The sequence below is a fragment of the Onychomys torridus genome, chromosome X, assembly GCF_903995425.1.
Source record: "Onychomys torridus chromosome X, mOncTor1.1, whole genome shotgun sequence".
NCBI classification, from domain to species: Eukaryota; Metazoa; Chordata; class Mammalia; order Rodentia; family Cricetidae; genus Onychomys; species Onychomys torridus.
Genome location: NC_050466.1, coordinates 20,286,393 through 20,310,068, shown reverse-complemented (window position 1 = coordinate 20,310,068; position 23,676 = coordinate 20,286,393). Strand labels below are relative to the sequence as shown.

The 23,676-nt window shown below is 43.7% G+C and overlaps 1 protein-coding gene across 1 annotated transcript; it reads left to right on the top strand.

Moving 5' to 3' along the window:
* Positions 1 to 16,867: 16,867 nt before the first annotated feature.
* LOC118573670 (rhox homeobox family member 1-like) lies at positions 16,868 to 23,430 on the top strand. Its single transcript, XM_036173953.1, has 3 exons — positions 16,868 to 17,265; positions 17,790 to 17,835; positions 23,335 to 23,430. Exons 1-3 carry the CDS (start codon positions 16,868 to 16,870, stop codon positions 23,428 to 23,430), a joined length of 540 nt encoding a protein of 179 aa, XP_036029846.1.
* Positions 23,431 to 23,676: the final 246 nt, after the last annotated feature.

Genomic DNA, 23,676 nt, shown 5'->3' with positions numbered 1-23,676 from the left:
AATCCACTGCCCCTGTGCTGTGCCACCTGGCTGAGGTGATACAGGTGCCCTCCCTGCAGCATGCTACTCCCGCAGGCACTAAGACCTCCAACTCTGGGTGGCCTTCTGCCTCACTCACCCAAATCCCTGGCTAGCCCCTGCTACAATCACCCCACCACTGTATCCACTAGCTTTTGGGATGCTTTGTTTTAGTTAAACAGTAGGAAATCCCTGGTCCACACCAGTTCTAGATAGGCTGCTAGGCGCCTACAGAAGTGAGGCACTAGGGCCTTCCTGGGGGTGGAGGAGATGAAGGGTGGATCTAACAAGGGAGGACCACCATTGAGGCTACTGTCACAGTGGCTGCTGCCTCACTTGTCTGCCCTGCCCAGGACTCCCCTGTTACTGCATTCAGTTTTACAGGGATTTGGGTAGCTTTTAAACATGGATAACCCTGAAACATTGTTTTATACTGTTCTGCTTTATTAAAAAGCTGGCTCTGGAGTTGGATTATGGCTCTCCTTTCCCTAGACCCAAGCATGTGTCTAAAACCAAAAAACCTTTCCTCTTTGTCCTGAGTCAGATGAGCCACCCGATTTTATGATGGGGAAAGAGAGCAAATCAAAACAGACAAACAATTAGACTATTGGTTTCATTGAACTCTCTAAGACTTTTGCTAAAATATAAACTTTATCTCAATAAAACCTTAATAATACCTTCACCTTAATAGTTTGTAAAACTATTAAGTACATTTTCTGTATTTTAAGATTTTTAAGTTTATTGAGTATGGTTAAAGATCTATAAAATCTACAATTAAAGTTTAACTTAAAATTTATGACAAAAGGCTAAATAATTAAAAATATGTGTGTGAGTAACCTTAATTTACTACAATATATTCAACTCTTGTTTTAAAAAGGGATTTAAAAAAGTGACATCCATGAAATTTCACCATCATTTTGGTCAAGATGTCTTCTAACAATAGACTTAAAGATGCTTTCTATTGTGCTAAAACATGTCTGTCTTTTATGTATAAAATTTGAGCCCTCTTGGAAAAGATGTTCATATGTTTGATTTTGTATCTTTTGAGTAGTCAGGATTTTACTATGACTCAAAGACATGAGTCTACTGCCTTTTTTACATTTTGGATTTCTGTACAGATTAGAAACAATGATAATATTAATGTTTCTAAAAATTTATCTTTCTTTAAGTTTTAAAAATCTATATAAGCTATAAAAAGACACAACTTGGATCCATATGTCACACATCAAATGCATTCCAGATATGTACCCCTGTCCATCAACAGCCTAAGCTTCCCTACCTACTGTTTCTTCCTGAGGGAAAAGTTCTAAATCTAAGATTCTCCTTTAAGTTCCTAAACTTTAACTTTTGTCCCCAGTCTACCTATGTACCACCAGATTTCCAATCAGCCAACAGACATCAGGAGTTGGCTGCAGTCAACAAACTGCTCCAAAAGACCATGAGCCCTGGACTTGCTGAAAGCTTATGTGAACCAGTCCAGCCAATGTGATTTCTCCCTGTCCCCACAGCAAACCAGATGCTTCTGATGAATGCCCCCACTGCCTGAACACCTACCCTTGGCCTTTGATTTGCATTCCAGCCTTCATGGGTCCTGACAAGAACATCCTAATCTCAGCTGAGAAGCGCTTATAGACATAAGTTCCTCACCCTTTGTCCTCAACCAAAGGCTGGAATATTGGAATAAAGGGAGCTGGTTTCCTTCTACCAAAAGACTTTAGAAACAATAGGTATCCATCACAGAGTCAGATATTGGACTCAACATACAACTCAAGGGGGAAATGTAATGGTTAACTTTATATTTATATATTAGACTTAGTATGCTTGAGAGATCAAAAACACCTCAAATTTGCAAGCCCCTAGCTTGCACAAGCTGTGCCCTAGCAGCTCATCCCCCCCCTCATTTTTCCAAGACATTGAAGACTGTTCTTAAATTGACTGATCCTGTAGAATCTGCTGTTCTAGCAAGACACTAGGTCATAGGACTAACTAATATTTCTGTTTTTGTAATCAAACTTGCTTACTCTGCTCAATGACTAGGACAACTGCAAGACAGATATTTTAAAATTAGACCATGCTTACATGTAGACAGAATACATTTCATCTTGTGGTTTTGGCTGTGTAAGCCTTGGATGAATATGACCAGGGTCTGCAAGTTGGGAGCAATCTCAGTTGCAGTCTTGGTGTCATGAGCATCTGGCACCAGTATTTATTTAATAAAGCGTCTTCTTATTAAAATATATTCATGGTCATAGTGAATCTCTGAGTGACCCCAGACCCACATTTTGTTCAATTGTAACATTTTAGTTCATGTTTACCTCTTATTTATTTATTTATTTATTTATTTATTTATTTATTTATCTATTTATTTATTTTGGGTTTTTCAAGACAGGGTTTCTCTGTGTAGCCATGGCTGTCTTGGAACTCACTCTGCAGACCAGGCTGGCCTTAAACTCATAGAGAATGGCCAGCCTTTGCCTTCTGAGTGCTGGGATTAAAGGTGTATACCACAACAGTTAGGCTATAGTTTATTTTATTATTACCCCTTAGAAGCCTGTATGCTTTAATACACACACACACACACACACACACACACACACACACACACACACACACACAATTTCTTCATTGATTCTTTGGGAATTTCACATCATGCACCCCAATTCTGCTCATTTCCCAGTCCCTCCATATCATCCCTGCACCCTTGCAGCATCTCTCCCCCCAAAAGATAAACAAAATACCAAACTAAACCAACCAACCAACGAAACAAACAAACAAACAAAAGCACCACTTCTCTCCTCTGTCTTTCCTGCCCCTTGAATATCTCTTCATTCATTTTAGTGGCACAGGGATCCTCAATGTGTCATGCAGTATATCCTTTTGTTCAGTCAGCCCCACCCAAAAATATAAATCACAATGAATCATTGGTCTGGTTCAAGGCCTCTGGTTTCTGGTACACTATCATCACTGGACCCTCACTGAAACACTTCTCTGGTATCCCACGGCAGCCCCTAGTCATGGAGATCCTTAAGAACATGTTCCTTCACATGCTCCAGCAGGTCCTAGATGGGGTAGATTTTAGAGTGAGTCAATCCAAGGCCCTGGATATGGACCTGGTTGAGCTGGTCAGTCCTGGATACTTGAGCTGCCTCCATCAGGTGAGGGGTGGAACCAACACTCCCATAACCATGGAATCAGGGCCAGCTCTCTCATGCCTATGTTAAGGGGTGGGGCCATCTCTCCTGAGTACAGGCGGCCAGTTCTCCATGCCACAGGCATTGAGGCCAGCTCTCTTGTGAGGGTCAGCGTTAGTCCTCTTGCTGTAGTGTCTATTGAGGGGCAGGACCAGCTTTCCTTGGGCCAACAAAGGGCAGTGCCGGCTCATTACTGCACTTGGATTTCATCATGCATGGCCCCCTATGGTAACATGGGCCAAAGACATCAACACAGACCCCAGTTGCAGCAGGACCACAGATCCAGAGGTATACCTCCAGAGCATCTTGGGACCATATGTCACCATGTCCCCTGTGGCAGCTCAGGTCACTCAGATCTATTTGGCCCCAGAAGCAAGCAGCAAGGATCTCAGACACCAACATGGTCTGAGGTGGCTAACCAGACCCTGGGCATCTGCATGGCCCTTGGTGGCAACAGATGCCATGGACATCAACTCAGACCCTGGCTACAGTAGGACTACAGACCTAGACATGTTCCTTGGCAGCAGTTGAGGCACGGGTGTCATCCACCTCAGCCAGCTCCTCATCACCTTCGATTCTTCTTTTCCACCTCTTTCCACAACACATGAAGCATTCTGCTTCTCTTTTTCTCCCATTTCTCCACCACACATTCACTCATCACAATGGCATCCTCCTCTGTTAATGTCTTTAGCCACCCCAGGCCTTCCTTGAGGACCCAGGCTGGCCTATGGGTGGCTTCCACCCACCTGAGCTGTTTTCTAGTGAGAGACAGAAGGGGGGTATGTCCAGATGGAAGGGTAAGTGGGGAGAAACTGGGAGGAGTATGGGATGGGAAACCATAATCAGGACATATTATGTGACAAAAAAAATCTATTTTTATTAAAAGACAAAAGAAAGAATTGGTATAATCCCCAAATAAAAAGTAATCATCACCATTAATACTTTCTGTGCCCACCTTCTCCTTAGATTCCCTATTTGCAGGGTTACTGCTAAATCCCTTGTTCAAAGGATCAAGTGAGCCTGAATCAAGAAGGCTTAAGTGATCCACTGTTTCACAATTACCATGTGTATGGAACAATCATCTGTGCAAGCAATACTCATGACTTAGAAATGTCAACCCTAAAAACATAACTTGTCATTTTGTTTAAATGGTATTTCCTGAAGAGTGTACATCTATATACTACAAAATCTCAGAAAACATGAAATTAAATAACTTGGAAGTTCATGTTTTTATTGTTAGCATGAGTGCTGAATTTTAGTGAAGCTGGACATTAATTACATCGGTCACCAATTTGCCCTCCAGCTCCTGAACAAAGACAGCACTCTAGGGATAGTCATCCCTATCCACAATGAGAAGGATCTTTTCCATATGAGGATGTATGTTCTGTAATATTACAGACCTCTCACTCTTCCTCTCTTTGGCTCTACAATTGATGAACCAGGCCTAAAGTCAGAGGAGGACAGGATTGCATTTAGCATTGGCTTCCATCCCAGAGCCAGGAGATAAAAACCACTTTCATCCATATAACACTGACGTTCTATTCAGTCACAAAAGCAAACAGCAGTTGTGTGTCAGCTTCTGCAATAGGCCATGATTCTGTCTTTTCCCAGCAGTTTAAACACTTCAGTGGATTCTTTTTTATTGGCTGGAACAAAAGCTTAGCTTATGACTTGTTCCAGGTCCTTGATGTTAATACAATATATGGTAACTGGGCAAAGGAAAGTCTTCATTCTGACATTGGACCATCAGCTGTAGAATACCCTCCTCACTAGTGATATGTCCCTCTTGTTTGGGCAGAGATTGTAGATCACAAAATGTTAGCACATTTTAAAGGCCTGTGGAGGGAGCAGCTTTCTGTTTGTAAAAGTAATCTTCAGCATGAAATTATCAACATAAACGAGCAGGGGAGATTTTTTAGTAACAAAATAGCCTTCAAGGGTGCCAATGGGGTTGTTGGTGCTTGAAATTTCTATAGAATGAACAGGTGGTAGGCAGAGAAGTCCTGGACAATGTTTTGACTTTGCAGCCTCTAGTGTTTGTGAAAGTTGACTAACTTAAACTAAATGATATACAGGACACTGAAACCTTTGCCATGTCCAGGAATTCACCAAAAAGGGTTATTTCCACCTATGGTAAACCTGAACAGTACATGTTCTTTCATGAACAGTATATGTTCATGGTAAACCTGAACAGTATATTCTTCCATGTTATACAAAATTCTCCAGGATCAGGAAGAAGTATAATATCTCTCCTTCAGCTATATTTCTAGAATCCTCTCCAGCACAGAGGACATGCTAGGCCCCGATGCATCACCAGGACATCTAAAGCTCATCTTTCTTCAAAAGGCAAAGAGTAAGATGGTCCACAACAGTGTGGGGAAATTAGTCACAAATCATTTCTTCCTAAATATTGTCTAGCTATGGAAATACAATCACAGCTACCTGTTAGATGTCACCATCCTCTTAGGCCCCAAGTTAATGAGGGTCCATTGTATTGGGAAGTTCCCAAACTTCACATTTGTGACTCCATGTACTTTCTCTCCCTGCCAATAATGTGGATATATAGTCTAAAGAAGACCAACCAAAGGACCAGAAGCCCTACTACCATCATGATGCCTCCATGAACTCAAATAAAGCCCCAGTGGCTGACTAATGTGGGCTTACAATAAGTCAGAGTTCCCCATGTTTGATTCCTAAAGGCTATCTATTAAGTTTGTAAGAGGAAAAGGCAAATTAGAAATGAGGCTTTGAGAAAGTCACATTGAAGAGTGTGCAAACAGGAGACCATGGATTTTTTAACTTCTCTTCTGTCCTGTGTCCATGCTCTCTCTGACGCTGCAGTAAGTCAATCTCTAGTGCTGCAGTGCATCAGCCTCTAGAGCTGCAGTGCATCAGTCTCTAGAGCTGCAATGCATTAGCCTGTCTAGAGCTGCATCACATCCACATTCCTAGAACTGCAGTGCATCAGCCTCCCTAGAGCTACAGTGCATCATTCTCTCTAGAGCTACAGTGCATCAGCCTCTCTAGAGATGCAGTGCACTATTCTCTCTAGAGTTGCAGTGCATCATTCTCTAGAGCTGCAGTGCATTAGCCACTCTAGAGCTCCAGTGCATCATTCTCTCTAGAGCTGCAGTGCATCAGGGTCTCTAGAGTTGCAGTGCATCAGGCTCTCTAGAGCTGCAGTGGATGAGCCTCTATAGAGCTGCAGTGCATCATTCTCTCTAGAGTTGCAGTGCATCATTCTCTTGAGTGCTGCATTGCATCAGCCTCCAGAGAGCTACAGTGCATCATTCTCTCTAGAGCTGCAGTGCATCAGCCTCTCTAGAGATTCAGTGCACCATTCTCTCTAGAGCTGCAGTGCATCAGCCTCTCTAGAGATTCAGTGCACCATTCTCTCTAGAGTTGCAGTGCATCATTCTCTAGAGCTGCAGTGCATTAGCCACTCTAGAGCTGCAGTGCATCATTCTCTCTAGAGCTGCAGTGCATCTGGCTCTCTGGAGCTGCAGTGTATCAGCATTCTAGAGCTGCAGTGCATCAGCCTCTCTAGAGCTGCAGATCATCAGGCTCTCTAGAGCTGCAGTGCATCATTCTCTGTAGAGTTGCAGTGCATCATTCTCTCTACAGCTTCAGTGAATCAGCCTCTCTTGAGCTGCAGTCATCAGCCTCTCTAGAGCTGCACTGCATCATTCTCTCTCTAGAGCTGCAGTGCACCAGGCTCTCTAGAGCTGCAGTGCATCAGTCTCTTTAGAGCTGCAGTGCATCAGCCTCTCTGGAGCTGCAGTGTTTAGCATTTCCAGAGCTGCAGTGCATCAGCCTCTCTGGAGTTGCAGTGTTTAGCATTTCTAGAGCTGCAGTGCATTAGCCTGTCTACAGCTACAGTGCATTAGCTGGTCTACTGCTGCAGTGCATTAGCCTCTCTAGAGCTGCAGTGCATCAGCCTTTCTAGAGATGCAGTGCATCAGCCTCTCTAGAGCTGCAGTGCATCAGCCACTCTAGAGCTGCAGTGCATCACATCAGCCTCTCTAGAGCTGCAGTGCATCAGCCTCTCTAGCAAAAGACAACCAGGCTACAATCCACAACCCTAGAGAAGTTAGGTAAAGAGGAGGACCCTAAGACAGACATGCATGGATCACCCCAGGAAGGGAAAATGGATATGATCTCCTGGGTAAACTGGGAAGTGGGTAGAAGGGAGGGGATGGGGGATGGGAACATAAGAGATCTGGATGGCCAAGTTGGAGTAGGGATTGAAAGGGGGAACAATGAAAGACATATCTTGACAGAGGGAGCCATTATGGGATTAGGGAGAAACCTGGTGCTAGGGAAATCCCCAAGAACCCACAAGGATGACCCCAAGCTATGACTCCTAGCAATGGTGGAGAGGGTGCCCTAACTACCCTTCTCCTGTAGTCAGATGGGTGACTACCTTAATTTTCATCATAGAACCTACTTCCAGGGACTCATGGAAGCAGATGAAGATATTCACACCCAAGCACTTGGCCGAGCTCCTGTAGTTCAGGTGAAGAGAGGGAGGAGGGAGTATATGAGCAAGGGGCATCAAGACCATGATGGGAAAAACCACAGAGACAGCTGAACTGACTTAGTGGGAGTTCACAGACTCTGGACTGACAGCTAGGGAGCCTGCATGGAACCAAACTAGGCCCTCTGAATGTGGGTGACAGCTGTGTGACTTGGTCTGTTTGTGGGGTCCCTGACAATGGGACCAGGACTAATCCTGGGACATAAACTGTCTTTTAGAGTCGATTCCCTATGGTGGGATGCCTTGGTCAGCCTTGATGTATGGGGGAGGGACTTGGTCCTGTCCCAACTGAATGTACCAGGCTTTGTTGTCTCCCAATGGAGGCCTTACCCTCTATGAAGAGTAGATGTGGGAGTGGGTTGGGGTAGGGATAAGAGCAGGAGATGGGGAGGGAGAGGGAACTGTTGTTGGTATATAAAATGAAAAAATTCTTAAATGAAAAAAGCGCCTAGAACAAGGCTTCCAAAGACCTGAGGAAGGCTGTAGATTGACTGTTCAATGGCTTTGCTTGGATTTACTGACCTTCACTTTGACTTCAGTCACATTCAAAGCTTGTGCAAGTGCTTTCCTGTGGAAAGAAAACCACGAATGTTTAGCATTCAATGTTTTGCATGAACAGCAAAGTGATAAATTATTTCTATGTTTTTTTAATATTGCCATCCTCCCTCACACACACACCCCATTTAACTTTCATTCTCAGAACTAGTCTTTCTTTTGAAATGGTTTTACCTCTTTCAAAATTTCCTAAACAATAGCAATGAATACTTTTAAAATACTATTAAAAATTAAAATTAAATGTCAACGTGTATGCTGAGCACATTTTACTAATGTAAAAAAACAGCACCAGGGTAAGGGAAAGGGAAATCGCAATGAGTTGATGGATAGGTACACAGTCCCTGAAAAGATGACAAAACTACCAGTGAGGAGGACACCCTACAAAATGTAAATCCTTAACACTGGTGAACTTACACTAGTGAGTATTTTTCACACTACACTCATGTCTCTATATTTTACAGAAATTAAAATATGATTCGAAATGAGTGATGTTAACTATGTACACTTGTTTCAGGTCAACACTACACACTAGTACTGACCTTGACCCCTACACAAGGCACCCTCCTGTACCCACCAGCAATGAAGAAGGTAGCAGGGGCTTAGGGAGGGATGATAGGGAACCAGGGCCTGGAAGAACAAAAGGATACCTCAACCTGAGACAACAGGGAGGTTGGGGATAGCTCCTGGTGCAAGACACATACCTGGCAAGCGCATCTGGGTACTGGGTTTCTTTGAACAATTTTTCCATTTCGTTGACTTGCGCCAGTGTTAACTGGAATGAGGTTCGCCGCCGCCTTCGGGATGAACGGCGCCTCGGAATCCGAATCACAGTCTCGGCCGAGGGCCCTGGCTCCTCCTGGTGAGGCTCCGAGGAAGAGGAGTTCGGGTCCCTACTCTCAGGGAGCTGGTGGGCCTTGTTATTTCGGTCCATTGAGCAGCCTGCATCGCCTCCACTAGGGTTGCCACCCACCATCGCCAAGGCAGCCTCTAAGGTGGAGACCTCAGCTATCTCCTCACCATTCTCATCCCTTACAACATATATATATTCCCAATGGACCTTTCGGGCCATGACTAGTAGTGGGCCAAAGCCACAGAGAGAAGTGAGGCCCCAGTTAAGACTGCCCTAGAGGCCTATTGTGAGGTCAGTCTCTACTACTGACGAGGCACTGAGAAGGTTTGAGGAAAAGGTGACATCAACGCATCATTCTGTGCATGCTCTACACTTCACCACATTCTTCACTTCTGACGTCCACAGGCTCCTCTCAAGATGGGCGCTATAGGTTTTTCCCTCACTGACTGACTGCTCTGGGCTTGTTGACCCCTTGCTAAGGTAGGTGGTATTTGCTTTGTTGCACAAATGGTGGGTGTGGACCAAAAGATGAGGAACTGAGGGAGCCATTGTGAACAGGGGTGTGAAAGGCCGTGTGAAGTTAAACCTTGCTTCTAGTGCGTGCATCCAGAATAGCTTGTGAATGTGCGCATGTACATGCTGCCTGTTCCTCCTAGGTTGTAGAGATGACACTGAAGGGTGAATTGTGTAGCATTGCAAGATAATTGGGAAATAGAGTATAGGAGAAAAGTGGGAACACACACTGACCACAGGACCTTTGTGTGAACATGTAGAAAATTTCTGTTATTCCCAAGTGCTGAGATTAAAGGCTTGTGCCACCACCGCCTGGCTTGGCACTTGACATTTGTACTCGGGCCTCAGAGGACAGTTTTCCCTCTCACTGACTACCACACAATTTCTAGGAGACCTCTGCATTTTAACTTTAGAGAAGGAAGAACACAGAAGGCAAAAAAAGAAGCAGCTGAAGAAAAAGAAAATGGGATGGGCATTGTCAGCTCTATTTAGCTAAATCCCTAAGCCTGAGCTCTGTATATCTTGGGACCCTGAGTGAAATGACTTGTTTGCAGTTTCTTTAACCATGAAATGGGGATAACACCAATGGCATAGGACAGGCATACCATCAGGGTTCATTGAGTTACTTGCAGAGTTTGACATCCTTTTACTTCAACTTCACAAACCAGTGTACCAGTAACTACAGTTTACTTCCCATGGAAAGCATAATCTCTGCACTAGGACAGTGCTCCCTCAGCCTTTGTCAGCATGGAAGCCTCTGACTTCTGAATTACTGTAAATAGCCCAATCAGGCTGCCTTTAACAATCCAGTGCATCGCATACTCAGCTCTGAACAGGATGTCTTCATCAAGTCCCTCCCCTCTGGGCTCAGGGAACCCCAGAGAAGAGGAGACAGAAAGAGTGTAAGAGCCAGAGGGGATGGAGGACACCAGGAGAACAAGTCCCTCCAAATCAACTGAGCAAAGCTCCTGTGAGCTCTCAGAGACTGTAGCAACAAGCACAGGATATGCATGGGTCTGCACCAGTCCTCTGCATTCAGTTTAGTGTTTTGGAGGACTCCTGAGTGTGTTGCCAAAGGGTCTCTGATTCTTGGGGTCATTCCAGAAGCCGTGAGACTTCCATGTTTTCACCTTGTGATTCCAGAGCTGACAGAGTATTTCCCTAAGTATTCCTAGTCCCTATGTGATTGTGGGTTAAGCACCATGCTCAATGGCCTGAGCAAAGGCTGTGCTCAGGCCTCATTCCCCACTCCTTGGCTCATTTCATGCTTCTGACACCATGCTCATGAGTCTCGTCATTTGCCTTCCTGCCTGCCTTGTGCCCTTTCCCTGCCTTCCTTCACACCATCCAGGGTGCAGCTCTTCCTTCAACCTACTCCTTTACATTCTCAGCTTCCCCTCTCCCTTCACAAAGGGTCGTGGTCCCCCTGCTTTCCCTTATGTCTACAGCATCAATTAGGCCATGCTGGTACTTCAGACTCAGGAATTTTTCTCTGTTTTCACTGTGTAGTATGCTTTTGTTCCCCTGTTATCTACCCTTAGGACATCGAGGGAATGAGCCTGACATCCAGTCTCTCCTGAGCTCTGAGCCTGGACTCTGAACATAGGACTTTGTGTCTGCCTGGTCCGAGTTTAGCAAAGCTCCTGCTCAGTCAGTTGAGCTGTCTTGAATAGCCTAGAACTCCTGATGCCTGCTCTGCATCCTCATCCTTGAACACACCCAGCAGAAGTCTGGGTACCCTGGCCTGACTTAGACAATGTCTTATTATCTTTATTCAGCCAGAATTATGCCTTCCTACAAAGGATTTATGTGAATAGGTTTCCATCCACTACTCTACCCCCTGCTCTGAAGCTGGGAATTGCCACATTCCTAGGCTTCCATTTTTTTGTTTTTTAAAGATTCATTTATTTTAGTTTATGTGTATGACTCTTTTGCCTGCATGTATGTATGTGCGTTATGTACCTTTCTGATGTCTGTGGAGGTCAAAAAAAGGTATCAGATACACTGGAAATGGGGCTATGGAAAGTTGTGAGCCAGCATGTGGATAATGATATCTGAACCCAGGTCCTCTGCTGAGCAACAAGTGCCCTTAACCACCGAGCCATCTCGCTAGTTCCAACCAGGCTTCATTTTAATGACAGTGACCTCAGTTTTGGCCCTAAATGCATGCCATCAATGAAGAACTTATCTTATCTGGTAGCTCAGTGTTTAGGTCAAAGAAGAGACTTGACTACCAGCCATCTTGACTTTGTCCCACACCTGAATCTGAGCGTAGCTCCTTTCCCTATACCTGTCTTGTAGCTCCCCTGGAACAGTCTCCCTTTCTACTGTTGAAGAGTTCATTAAATATTTTTTTGTAGTTGTGATGTTGTAACATTGACATCCCTGAGCTCCTGGACCCCTTATCTAGGACCCCAAATATTCATACTTTAGTGTTGAGCCTTCACTCCTGACCTATATACTTGACATCTACTTATGATTCATATGGTAGAAGCATTGCTTCAGGCAGCTCCTATGAAAGCTGGTTAGGATGGACTTAACTCCTGAGGTTCTTGTCTATTCTGAGGCTGACTCTAATGATGGGTTAGAGCCCTAAGCTTCTTTCAAAAGACTCCTCCTAGGTGCAAAGACTTTTTTTAGCTTTACCTCATGTGGGCATTATTCCCAGATTCTGTGGGCTTGGAAGGTTTTACTTGGTGATAAAGGAGTCTTTTTGCTATATGACATCATATAATATCTCATTTGAATGGAACCCTATTCTTGAACCCCTACTTTCTGGCAGAGTTTTGATGAAGGTTACTTGAACATTCATTGCAGTATTTGGGATAGGGAAGTCATCTCATTGTCTATACCAGTTCCTGTTCTCTGTTTCTGTCCTTCTCCTCTCTCTAGTCATCTTCAGTCCTTTTTTCTCTGGCTTGAACCATTTAATGTGTACCTTGTAAACTCTTCCCTTCTCCATCTGTCCTACACTGGCATACTACATACTTCCCTCATCAGACCCTGTGCTGTCTATATCACCTTTGTTTAGAACAGCGGTTCTCAACCTGTGGGTTGTGACCCACTTAGGGTTGTTTATCAGATATCCTGCATGTCAGATATTTCCATTATGACTCATAACAATAGCAAAATTACAGTTACAAAGTAGCAATGAAATAATTTTGTGTGTGGGGCCACCTCAACATGAGGAACTGTGTTAAAGGTTTGAAGCATTAGAAAGGCTGAGAACCACTGGATTAGAATCTTATAGAAGGCTGCTCCCTCTGAGCCAAGTCAGATGGACTCAATGGCATTGCAGTCACCCTATACCACAGTTCTGATAGCAAATCCCTAAAACATGGCCTTTTGGGAAATTCTGAATCTTTGGCTAGTATTTCCTGTATTTAATAAAAGTACCCAGCACATGCACTCTCAAGTATCAGGTGGCATATGTGTTCTGTGCTGTGGTGTAGCCTGATGCTCTCTGTTGAATGTCCTCCCCAACAAGCTTGAGTATACTGTGGCCTGGGATCCTGCTGTGAACCTGGCTCGGTGTAGCCCTACCCCTGTATTATTCTTCTGCCCCCTCAACAGTCTTGTTTTGTAAATATAAACTGATCTATTCCCCAGGAATAACAATAAGCTATGTTATATCCAAAATGTGTCAGAAACATGTATGTTTAATGAAGATGATAGGGTTTCTTTTGTGGCCTACTATACTATATTACTAGGTAGCTGAAAGTTATGATGCCATATTAATTTCCAAATATTATGTGCCTTCTTTGGGAGGGTATAATAAGGATCATGACAGGCTCATGTGCACAGTTTATCATTGATTGTTTTTACTGCTGTTGAATAGCATTTTTCTCCTGGATTGAATCCCACAGAAAAGCTCAATAAGAATGAGTAAACAACTCATAATAGCTTCAGGAAGTTACTGAAACTGACTTAGTTCAGTTGGCCCCGCCCTCTCCAAGGCTGTATAAATAGTAAAGACTGCTGAGAGTCCCTCTCAGACCAGTGGAGCAGCCTGGAAGAGACCAGCAGAACTGCTTAGGAGGAGCAAAGACTGGTTGAGTTCCCTGGAACAGAATCAGACTAACAGACACCTGGAAAGACTGCAATCTGTTTTTCTGCCCGCAGGCTATATAGTGTGCTGCAGATTTCCAAATCTGGTGAGCCATCACTCCTGCTGAGGTAGACTTTGGTGATGAAACTGACTTTGAGTCATTTATGCTCCTGTAAGACACTCCTCGCCCATATTCCTGTAATTCTGGTAAAATCCATTTGTTTACCTAGTTGGACACTGGTATAACTGTTCCTTCTGTCTGTGGGGGGGGGGGGATCCCTTTCTGTAGCGAGCAAATGTGTGTTATTTCCCTAGAAAAAGTGTGTTTCGCAACAGCAGCTGAATGTGCAGTGGTCCCAGGAGGCAAAAGGAACAGGTGAAGCAGCAATACAGGAGGCTAATATAACTGAGAATTAGACACTGTCATCGAGAGTCCCAAGATACAAAGCTCAGGCTTTGGACCTGGGCATCCACGTGCCACCATATACTTCTGATCATCACCTTGCTTCACGGCAGCTTGCCTTTTCCATTCCTTTCCTGCTCATTCTTACTTCTTTTCCTCCTCTCTTCCTCCTTGAAGCTTAGAATCAAAGGACTTCCTAGCAGTGAGTGGAAAGGGAAGGTGACTGTGTCCTGTCCTGGTGATGCTCACATGATGCAAATATCAGGGTTTTTTTTAAATGTTCAGCATCACCATGAAGACCTCAGCTTCTATCATTAGCAGTTGCTGTCTGAGAGGCTCTGCTTCTTATTCTATACTACCCACACCTGCTAACAACCAAAGAACTAATCTTTATAAAAACACACAATGCATTGAAAGGGGTGTAATACCACTTCAGAAAAGATAGTATTCTCTTCAGAAGGGATATTCTACTCTTCCTCCTGATAGGATGCTTAGGAGGAATTTGATGGGATTTACTTGGGCCAGGAGTTCTGGGGGGAATACTGTTAGGATGTATGAGCCCCTATAGGGTATGTAGGTCTCAAAGTCCAGTAAGCAGAATATCCAAAGGCATTCTAAATGTTGTTTGACAATTTTGAGCAGCCAAACTCTTATGGGACTTTGCCTGGACCATACCCCTTGTACAGAAAAATGAACCTTTGTGTGTAAGGGGCAGGTCTTCTGTGATGTTTCAGTGGGTAAAGGCGTTTGCTGCCAAGCCTGATGTCCTGAGCCTTATCCCGGGGAAGTACATGTAGAAAGAAAGACTTGATTCTCCAAACATGTGTTGTGTCCTGCACTCCATGGTACAGGTACATACACACATAATAAATTCAACAATTAAAAGGATTCCTAATCTACTTAGCTACCAACTCTACGGGTATTTGACAAGGCTTTTGTATTTAAGGACGTTGATTTTTACATTTGCAAGTCAAACTCTTTGCTCTACAACTTTCTTAGGAATCTTACTAGCTGCCCTAACATCACAAAGCTCTAGGACTCTACAATTGAAAGCAAGAAAGAAAAAATTTTCATTTGTGTGAGGGGACTGGAAGATGGCTAAATGGTTAAGAACATTTGCTGTTCTTTCAGAGAACCAGAGTCCTGTTCCCAGCATCCTCCTCAGGACCTCACAACCACCTATCTATAAATTGAGCTTCAGGGCCTCCAGTGCTTCCTGTAGGCACCCACAAGCATGTGCACACAAACAAATGGTGATCTTTTTCAAAAAGGAATTATGCTTTTAGGATTCCTAATCTATAATTTTAGTAAATTTAATATTAATTTTTAAAAGCAATATTAAACTCCAGTTTTTCTTTTTAATTAATTAATTAAATTAATCATTTAATCATTTCCCCAGAAAAATAACATTTCCCCTCCCTCCCTCCTCTCCTCCCAGACCTTCCCATTAACCTTCCCTCTTCCCCCATCCACTCCTCCTCTTTTCTCTTCAGAAAAGGACAGGCCTCCCTTATGTATCCGCCAGTTTATCAAGTTGCTGCAAGATTAGGCACCTCCTCTCCTGTTAAGCCTGAACAAGGCAATCTAGTAGGAGGAAAGGGTCCCAAAAGCAGGTCACAGAGTCAGAGACAGCCCCTGCTTCCACTGTTAGAAGCCCCACAAGAAGATCAAGCCACATAACTAAAATATGTGCAGAGGGCCTAGTTCAGTCCCATGCAAGCTCTCTGGTTGGCGATTCAGTCTCCATGATCACAGATTATTTGATTCTGTGGGTTTTCTTGTGGTTTCCTTGGCCCCTCTGACTCCCATAATCCTTCTTCTACCTCTTCCACAAGATTCCCTGAGGTCTACCTAATGTTTGGCTGTGGGTCTCTGCATCTGTTTCTGTCAGTTGCTGGGTGAAGGATCACATTTTCTTAATGAGATCCTCTTGATATTTTCCAACATCTCAGTACACTGAAAACACTTCTTTGAGACCATTAACTCCTTGAAAAGAACTGGCCCTGACATTCTTTCATTTTCATTTCCTTAATGCATATATGCTGTTTAATCAGCCCAGGTACTGTTCTAATGCACTCTCAACCTTAAGGGGTTTATTGACACTACAAAAACGGCAGTTAACCATGCAGTGTCAGCATCTGCAGACACAAGAAGCACTGGACAGGACATTATAAGACTCTAATGGAGATTCCTCATCAACAATCTGGAGTATGTGAATTGTTTTCAATGATGACATCAAATTTTTTGCAGTGTCTTGTCCTCCAGAATTCTGCACATACCTGGCTCCACAAACATGCCACTGCTACTGATAGAGGACAGTGATTGGCTGTGTTTTCAGTTTGTTTACAGAAATTTGGAAGAAAAACAAACTGAGATAACCATGAGCACTTATTTCCTCATTCCTTCAATGTGCACCCAGTCAGATATAGAGAACAGAATTTCTCCAGAGGTTCACTCAGGGGCCATGTGCTCAGTGTAAATTCTTGTCCTCGTCCTTGCTTGTGCACTTGCAACAGCTTGCTGGATCCTAAAGTCCCTTCTTATTGAGCTTTTATGGGCTTGGTTGGATTCCAAGGTGGGTACATTCTGCACATTCTCCCTAGAGCCACTTCCATTGAGCACATATCTTCTGTAGGGATTGTGGGATGGAAAGGGCAGATGTGAAACTTGCAAAACCTCCAGGCACTGCAATACCATTCAATCCACAAAACTTTTGTACAGGTGACACTACTTACTCTCTTTTAGGTCCACCATGGCTCGCCAGTTCCAACATACAGACCCCAATTTCTATAAGCTGGAGGAAAATGAGATCGAGGTGAGCCTTGATGCTGAACAAGAGGCCACTGTAGCAGCAGAAAATGGCAACTTTGAAGGTTCTCTAAATGGTCCAGACAAACTAAAGAACCAGGGCATCCCAGACCATGAGGATGATGTGATCCACTACATTGATGATGACATCAAAGATGAGAGCCATGAGAGCCACCAAGGGTCTGGACACCCACAGTTGGAGAAGCAGGAGAACCTGGCTGCTGCCAGAGTTCCACAGTTCCGGCGCACAAGGCCACGGATCCAGTTGGGTCTCACACCCAGGCAGCTGAACGAACTGGAAGAAGTATTTGAGCAAACTAAGTACCCTGATGAGACCACAAGGTATGTGTCTTGTTTCAGTAGCCAATCCTACCTCCCATCTTTCAGCTTCTCATTTGGAGGTGTGTTCTCCACACTGTGGCCCCTATCTGCTTTGAGCCCCAAGGCATGGAGGTCTTTGCCTGTTTCATTGATAGATATGGCAAGGATGTTTTGGGATGTCAGAGTCAATTTTTCCATGCAATGTTGATATGGATTGATTCTAAAAACTGATTGGTGCTTCTCAGTTCCCTCATTCAGTTTTCTTTTTGTTCATATGTTTTTCCTCCTCTTCTTCATGATTTCCCCCTTTTTTAATGGGAATTTAACTCAAGACCTGGTCATATCCTCCATGTGTTAATTAAGTAATGCGATTATTTATTGTAGTAAAATAGAGATAAATGAAAAGCCTCTTTTATACTTTACAGTTCACCATGTTTACAGACTTGTGTGTTGGTATGTGACCCATTTCCAGAAGTCTCTTCATCTTGCCAAGCTGAAATGCTGTATTCCTCTAACAGCTCCACTTTTCCATCTTATTTCCACAGGAGGGACCTTGCAAAGCGCTTATTCCTGGGAGAATCCAGAGTGCGGGTCAGTAAATCTGAAAAGGCTTTGGGCTCTGCTTCTGGCTGTGGTGGATTTTCTTGTAGCCATCATGAAAAGTGATCGTGGGTGGGAGGTGCCCTTGTCTGTTTTATAATGACAACCAAGCATTGAGTCTTGCAGTTTACCAGAGGTAAAAATGGAATGAGCACCCAGCAGCTTATGGTCCTTTCCCATTACTGGAGGCAGTGTGATCTCTTAATTGAAAAAAAAAATGAAATGGCAGACAACTTATAATCAGTGTGTGGACATCAGATGTATAGACAGCATTGAATAGTATAATGTGATGCACATAGGAAGACATAAATGTTTATTGGTATGTCTGCAGAGATTAATACTGAAGTCATGACACTCAGGTCATTTCAGAGCACTTACATCTAGGATCATAGTAGGACTCTAAATGACCTTGGGTACACTCTAATTGATGTAGCAAGCAGCAGGGATAAAAACTGGTTCAGTTGCAACAAATATACACTTACTCAAAAGCATGAATTAATTGAGGCAAGGGAGAAATTCTTCATGGAAATAGTTTTTCAATAACTCACCTGTGTTTAGTTGAGCAAACAGTCATATGGGAAGACACTTTAAAAGTCCATGTGGTTGGCCCTGTACCTTTGTATGTTTGTGGAAAGGTGATGTAGACAACAGCAAGGCCAAATTTTCATGTTCCCCCATGCTGTGTTTAGGTTATCTAGAAACATTACCAAAATAGTCTCATTAGTGTTTGGAGAGGTCTAGGGCTGATAGCTTTGGGTGCTAAAATTAAACAAAAATGAAAGCTGGTAGGTGGTGTTGCATGTCTTTAATCCCAGCACTTGGGAGACAGAGCCAGGCAGATGTCTGTGAGTTTGAGGTCAGCTTGTCTACAGAGCAAGATCCAGGACAGCCACCAAAACTATACAGAGAAAGCTTGTGTGGAACAACCAAAAAAAAAATTAAACAAATAAACAAAAAGAGTCAGACTGAATTAATTTCAGCTAATCTAATAAGGAGGATGTGATCAGGGGAAATTAGCAAAATCAAAATGCAGGTTGGTCCTAAGCAGAGAGCTCAGTGGCAAAAGCACTGGCTACATGACTTGGGATCCTCAGAACCCACATAAAAGCTTAGCAGGTATGTCAGCTCACATGCATCATAAGCTCGGGTTCAGGAGGCAGAGACTGTGGGTCCTGAGGGTGATTGAGACAAGCTTAGCTGCTGAGTTTAGGTTCAGGGACAGACCCTGCCACCATAAATCATGTAGGGGAACAAGCTAGGAAGATGCTTGACTCTGATCTCAGTCCTCTGCAATCACGAGTGTGCATGTACACATGGACACACATGCACAACATACACACTCCACATAAAAACTAAAGGTTGCCAAGCCATGGACAAGTGATTCTTCTGTTGAATAACTTGAAATCTGAAAAGGTTTCTTTTCCTTTAAATGAGACTGTGTTGAAGATGTGAGTTTTGTGGAATTTGGGAAAGTCTAGAGCTCACTTGAAGGGAGAGTTGTAGCTATCTCATTTTCATGGGTTAGTAAACTCTGGTCAGTCTTATCTTTAAGATGTCAAAGGTCCAAGTGATGGTCCATCTGTCATCCTTAGTGGCTCTTTTTCAAGGGATGACACCAGCTACTTTGACAACAGTTGGGGTGGTGAGGATGAGTGGGTAGGGTCTCTTCCAGACAGATTTCAGGGACCAGCAGGGACTCTCTTTATGTAAACCAAGTCTCCTGGGTGGGAATGGTTCAGAGATGGGAGATGACAGGATGCCTTAATGGTCAGATCAATGGCCTGGCAAGCTTCTTGCTAAGCCTACAAAGGCTTGTGATGAGACTTCTCTGCCTGGGGAAGCTCTTTGAGTTTGGGGAGGTTGGGAGGCAGTCGTTCACACTTAATTTTGAAAAGAGAAAGCCCTCTTGGTAAGGAGTACATTAGACGCAGAGCAGGATAAGGAAGAGGAGATTGGCTCAATTTTTCACCAGTTTTCTAGGATCTATTTGGTCAAAAATCTCCTTTAGAGATCTAGTCATTATTTTTACTGACCTGAAATCTGTGGTATAAATGCACAATGTAACTTCCAATTAATAGTTAATACCTTTCTCAGATATTGAGACATTTTGGCTGTGAAGGCCGGGCCATCACTAGACCCCAAAGCTAGAGGCAGTCCAAACCTGGGAATTATTTCTTGAAGAAGTTTCCTAGTAATTATTGGAGCAGAATCTGTTTGTGTGGTGTATGTATCCATCCATCCTTGGAAGGTGTCTACAAACACCAGCAAATATTAATAGCCAAAAATAGTAGGCTAAATTTCAGTAACATCCAACTCCCAATGTTTTCCAGACCCACTTCCTCAAGCCCAGATCCCTTTGGTGTTTACCTGAGCACAGGTAACACATCTACATGTGGTGTTTGAGCCTTGGTGGCTTAGACTCTGTACCTCTGGGCTTGAAGGACCTCTAAAATGGCCTTCTGTTAGTGGTCTATATTCCTCATCAGTGGTCAGAGCTATGAGGAGGCCATCTACCCACTGGAGCAGGGGGATTTATGGATATTTTCCCCTTAAACTCCAATGGATCTGCACTCAGGGCCCCATCAAATGATGCTGGTGAAACCCTGAACCCCTTCTCTTAATCTATTTCTCCCATTTTCTCTCTTGTCTGTTTCGCTAAGGGCAGTGATCACCTCATGGGAAAGTTTCTTTCTCTCTTAGTCTTTGGCTTGAATCTCAGCTACTGTAAACTTTCTGAGAACTTCCATAAGTAGAAACCTACTAAACTTGGAAATTACTTCTGAAGGAGCCAGTATTGGCTCAAGACCCCCAAGAAGAAATTCATAGCACAAAGGAGATTTATTTGCCCCAGAGAGACAAAGGGCAGGGAATAAGAGACAAAGACAGGAGATAGAGGATAAGGGAGAAGGGGAAGGGAACAAGGGAGAGGGGAAGGAATATTCGTGGGAGGGAAGGAGGACAAGAGATTGCCTCTGGATAGAGAAGAGACAGACATGGCCCATAGGCAAATGGCAGTTTATAAAGGGAAAAGGGGACACTTCCCATTAGGAAAAGGTGTTTAATTTTGATTAGATATGTTAATTAGGGCAGCCACAAGGGGATTTTGTTTGTTGGACTTCAATGCTTTGATAGCTGGACCTTGGTAATCAGCCTCAGAAGAAGGAAGTGGCTAAATAAGGGAATAGACCTTGGTGGCTAGCTTTAGGAATGTAATCTAACAGTTTTTTTTTTAGCTAGGCAGAGGAAATGGGGAGATGGACAAGGCCTGCCAGAGGCATGTTTGCCATGCTCAAGCTGGCTAGAGTCCCTTTAACTTTCTCCTTGCTCTGTGCAACCACCACCTGCCTCTGGGAACTATTCCATTCTCCCAGCTGAGGGAACAGCCAGAAATTTGGGGTTTCTCTGAGCTACTCGGTTAGGGCCAAAGGATGCTGAATTCCAAGGAGAGAACACAGGTTTTAAGCCAAAGTGAGGGGTCTTGCACCAGAAGAAGTCATTAGTTATTACAGGGGAGCTGGTGATTACAGATGAGGCATGGAAGCACCCGCATAGTCATAGCAGTAGTGGAGCCAGCTGCCATGAGGCATAGCCACAGCTGCTGCCAGAAACAGGGGCACCACAGTGCTGCCTGGCATTGCCCATGAGCTTGCAGGAAATGGTGCTCTGCCTAGGGGCAGCTGTAGCTGTGGTCTCAGGATGGCTTACTCCTCCTTTCATTTTTGATCTGTTTCTTCAGCCAACAGAACTGACAGAAACACACAAAGAAACACACAGAGAGACACAGTCATACTGAGAGACACATAGAAAAGACAAAGGACAAATATGGGTGGCCAACACATGTTCCTACACCTGCAGACCAACAATCCAGTGACAACTCACAGATCCCAGACACAGGCTCTATGGTCGAGTCTGACCTCTCCTCTTGTGTCCTAACCAGGTGACACCTCTTACAGACCAAACTTACCTCTGGAGGTGTTCAGACTGGAAGACTTTTGTTTTTGTTTGTTCCTCTTTTGGGTGGTGACCAATATTGGATGCCTCCAGAGTGCACAGCTGTATTGGTTCAGAGATGATATTTTTTGGGATCCTGGACCATCTCAGGCTGAGCACGTCCCCTGAGAGTCCTCTCCAGCTAGTGCACTCTTCACTGTTCCTGGGGTCCCAAGGCCCTAAGTATCAGCATCCAATCTCTGGGATCTCAGAGGGACATCCAAAATTTTACCCATAGCTCACCAGAGATGGCCACACAAACAATTTATAACCAGTTGAAAGTATTTATTCCAGCTGGATGGGATCACATCCTAGCTATTCGGGGTCCTAGGTGTAGCACCAAGTGTACAGAGCATGGGGATTTTAAAGGCAGAAAACATCCTAGTATCTCACTTGGCAGCTGCAGGGGGACTTTGCAGTGTATGCACTTTGAAACAAGCAGTTTTAATAGAAGCTAAACTAAGTGGTTAGCTGGAGGGAGTGTTCTGTGTAAGCTGGTAGTTTAACAGAAGCTAAGATTAGGTAGCTAGAACATCTTGACCTTTGGTCTCCATAACAATAGAGTTGGATAAGTTTTCCTGAGTTTTCCAACAAAGAGATGAAATTCCATTTAAATCTGAAATGGCCTCAGGAAGAATACAAAATGGAAGAACCTTTTTGTTGTCTTGTCCTGGCACAAGGTCTCTCACTTTCAGGCACAAGACCTGCAAGTGTTCAAACCAGACAAAATTTCAGCAATGAAAAGGAGAGGTGGACACAGAGTTCCACCCCTAACCAAGAATCTCTTTGCTGTTGATACCTGCTTGTAAATGGAACATGGGTTTTCTGCATGGAGTGTCACTGGGTACAGCAACCATACTCTGGGGCAGGCAACATACCCAGGAATAGTTCTGGTTGACTCCATGTTTTCTGCAGGATTTCTGTTTCTTTCTTTCTTTCTTTCTTTCTTTCTTTCTTTCTTTCTTTCTTTCTTTCTCTCTCTCTCTCTCTCTCTCTCTCTCTCTCTCTCTCTCTCTCTCTCTCTCTCTCTCCTTTTGGTTTTTAGAGACAGACTTTTTCTGTGTAGTTTTTCACCTTCTCCTGGAACTCACTTGGTTGTCCAGGCTGGCCTTGAACTCACAGAGATCCACCTGGCTCTGCCTCCCCAGTGCTGGGATTAAAGGCGTGCACCACCACCGCCTGGCCTCTGTTACTTTTATTTTGTTTTTGTTTTGGTCTTTTTTGTTTCTTTTGATTTTTTTGTTTTGTCATTGTCATATTTTTTGGGAAAGAGAAAATGACGTTGGGTGGGTAAGGAGGTTTGGAGAATGTGAGAAGTGTTCAGGACGGGAAACGATCAAATACATTCTACAAAATAATTTTAAAGAAAAAACCAATATGTATGAGATTGTTCTGTTCAGTTTAAAGCCTCACTGGCATGTTCAGTTACATGGAGTTTTTTCACTTGTGATACGGACTGTTGAATATACTAAAGCCATCTCTTTCACCATGTTATTGCAGAGATGGTTTAAGAGAAGAAGAGCCAAATACAGGAAAACTCAGCAGTGTCAAATGCTCAAGTGTGAATCTGCTGATAGGCAGAACACCTTGCAGTAAAGCTTTTGGAGGAGTCCTGAAGCCTCATCTTGTCCCGGCACCGGATGAAGACAGGATAATCTGGTGTCACTGACAAGCACTCATAATGGCTGTGAAACCTTATCCCTTCAGCAATAAAGAAATGTGTATTCAATATATTTCATGTCTTTTTTGGGGTAGCAGTAAGTTGTGGGTGTCAATTATTGAGAAAATATCATGTCTGAAGGACAAAGAGAGGTGACAAATCCTGAGTCATCTTTATTACTC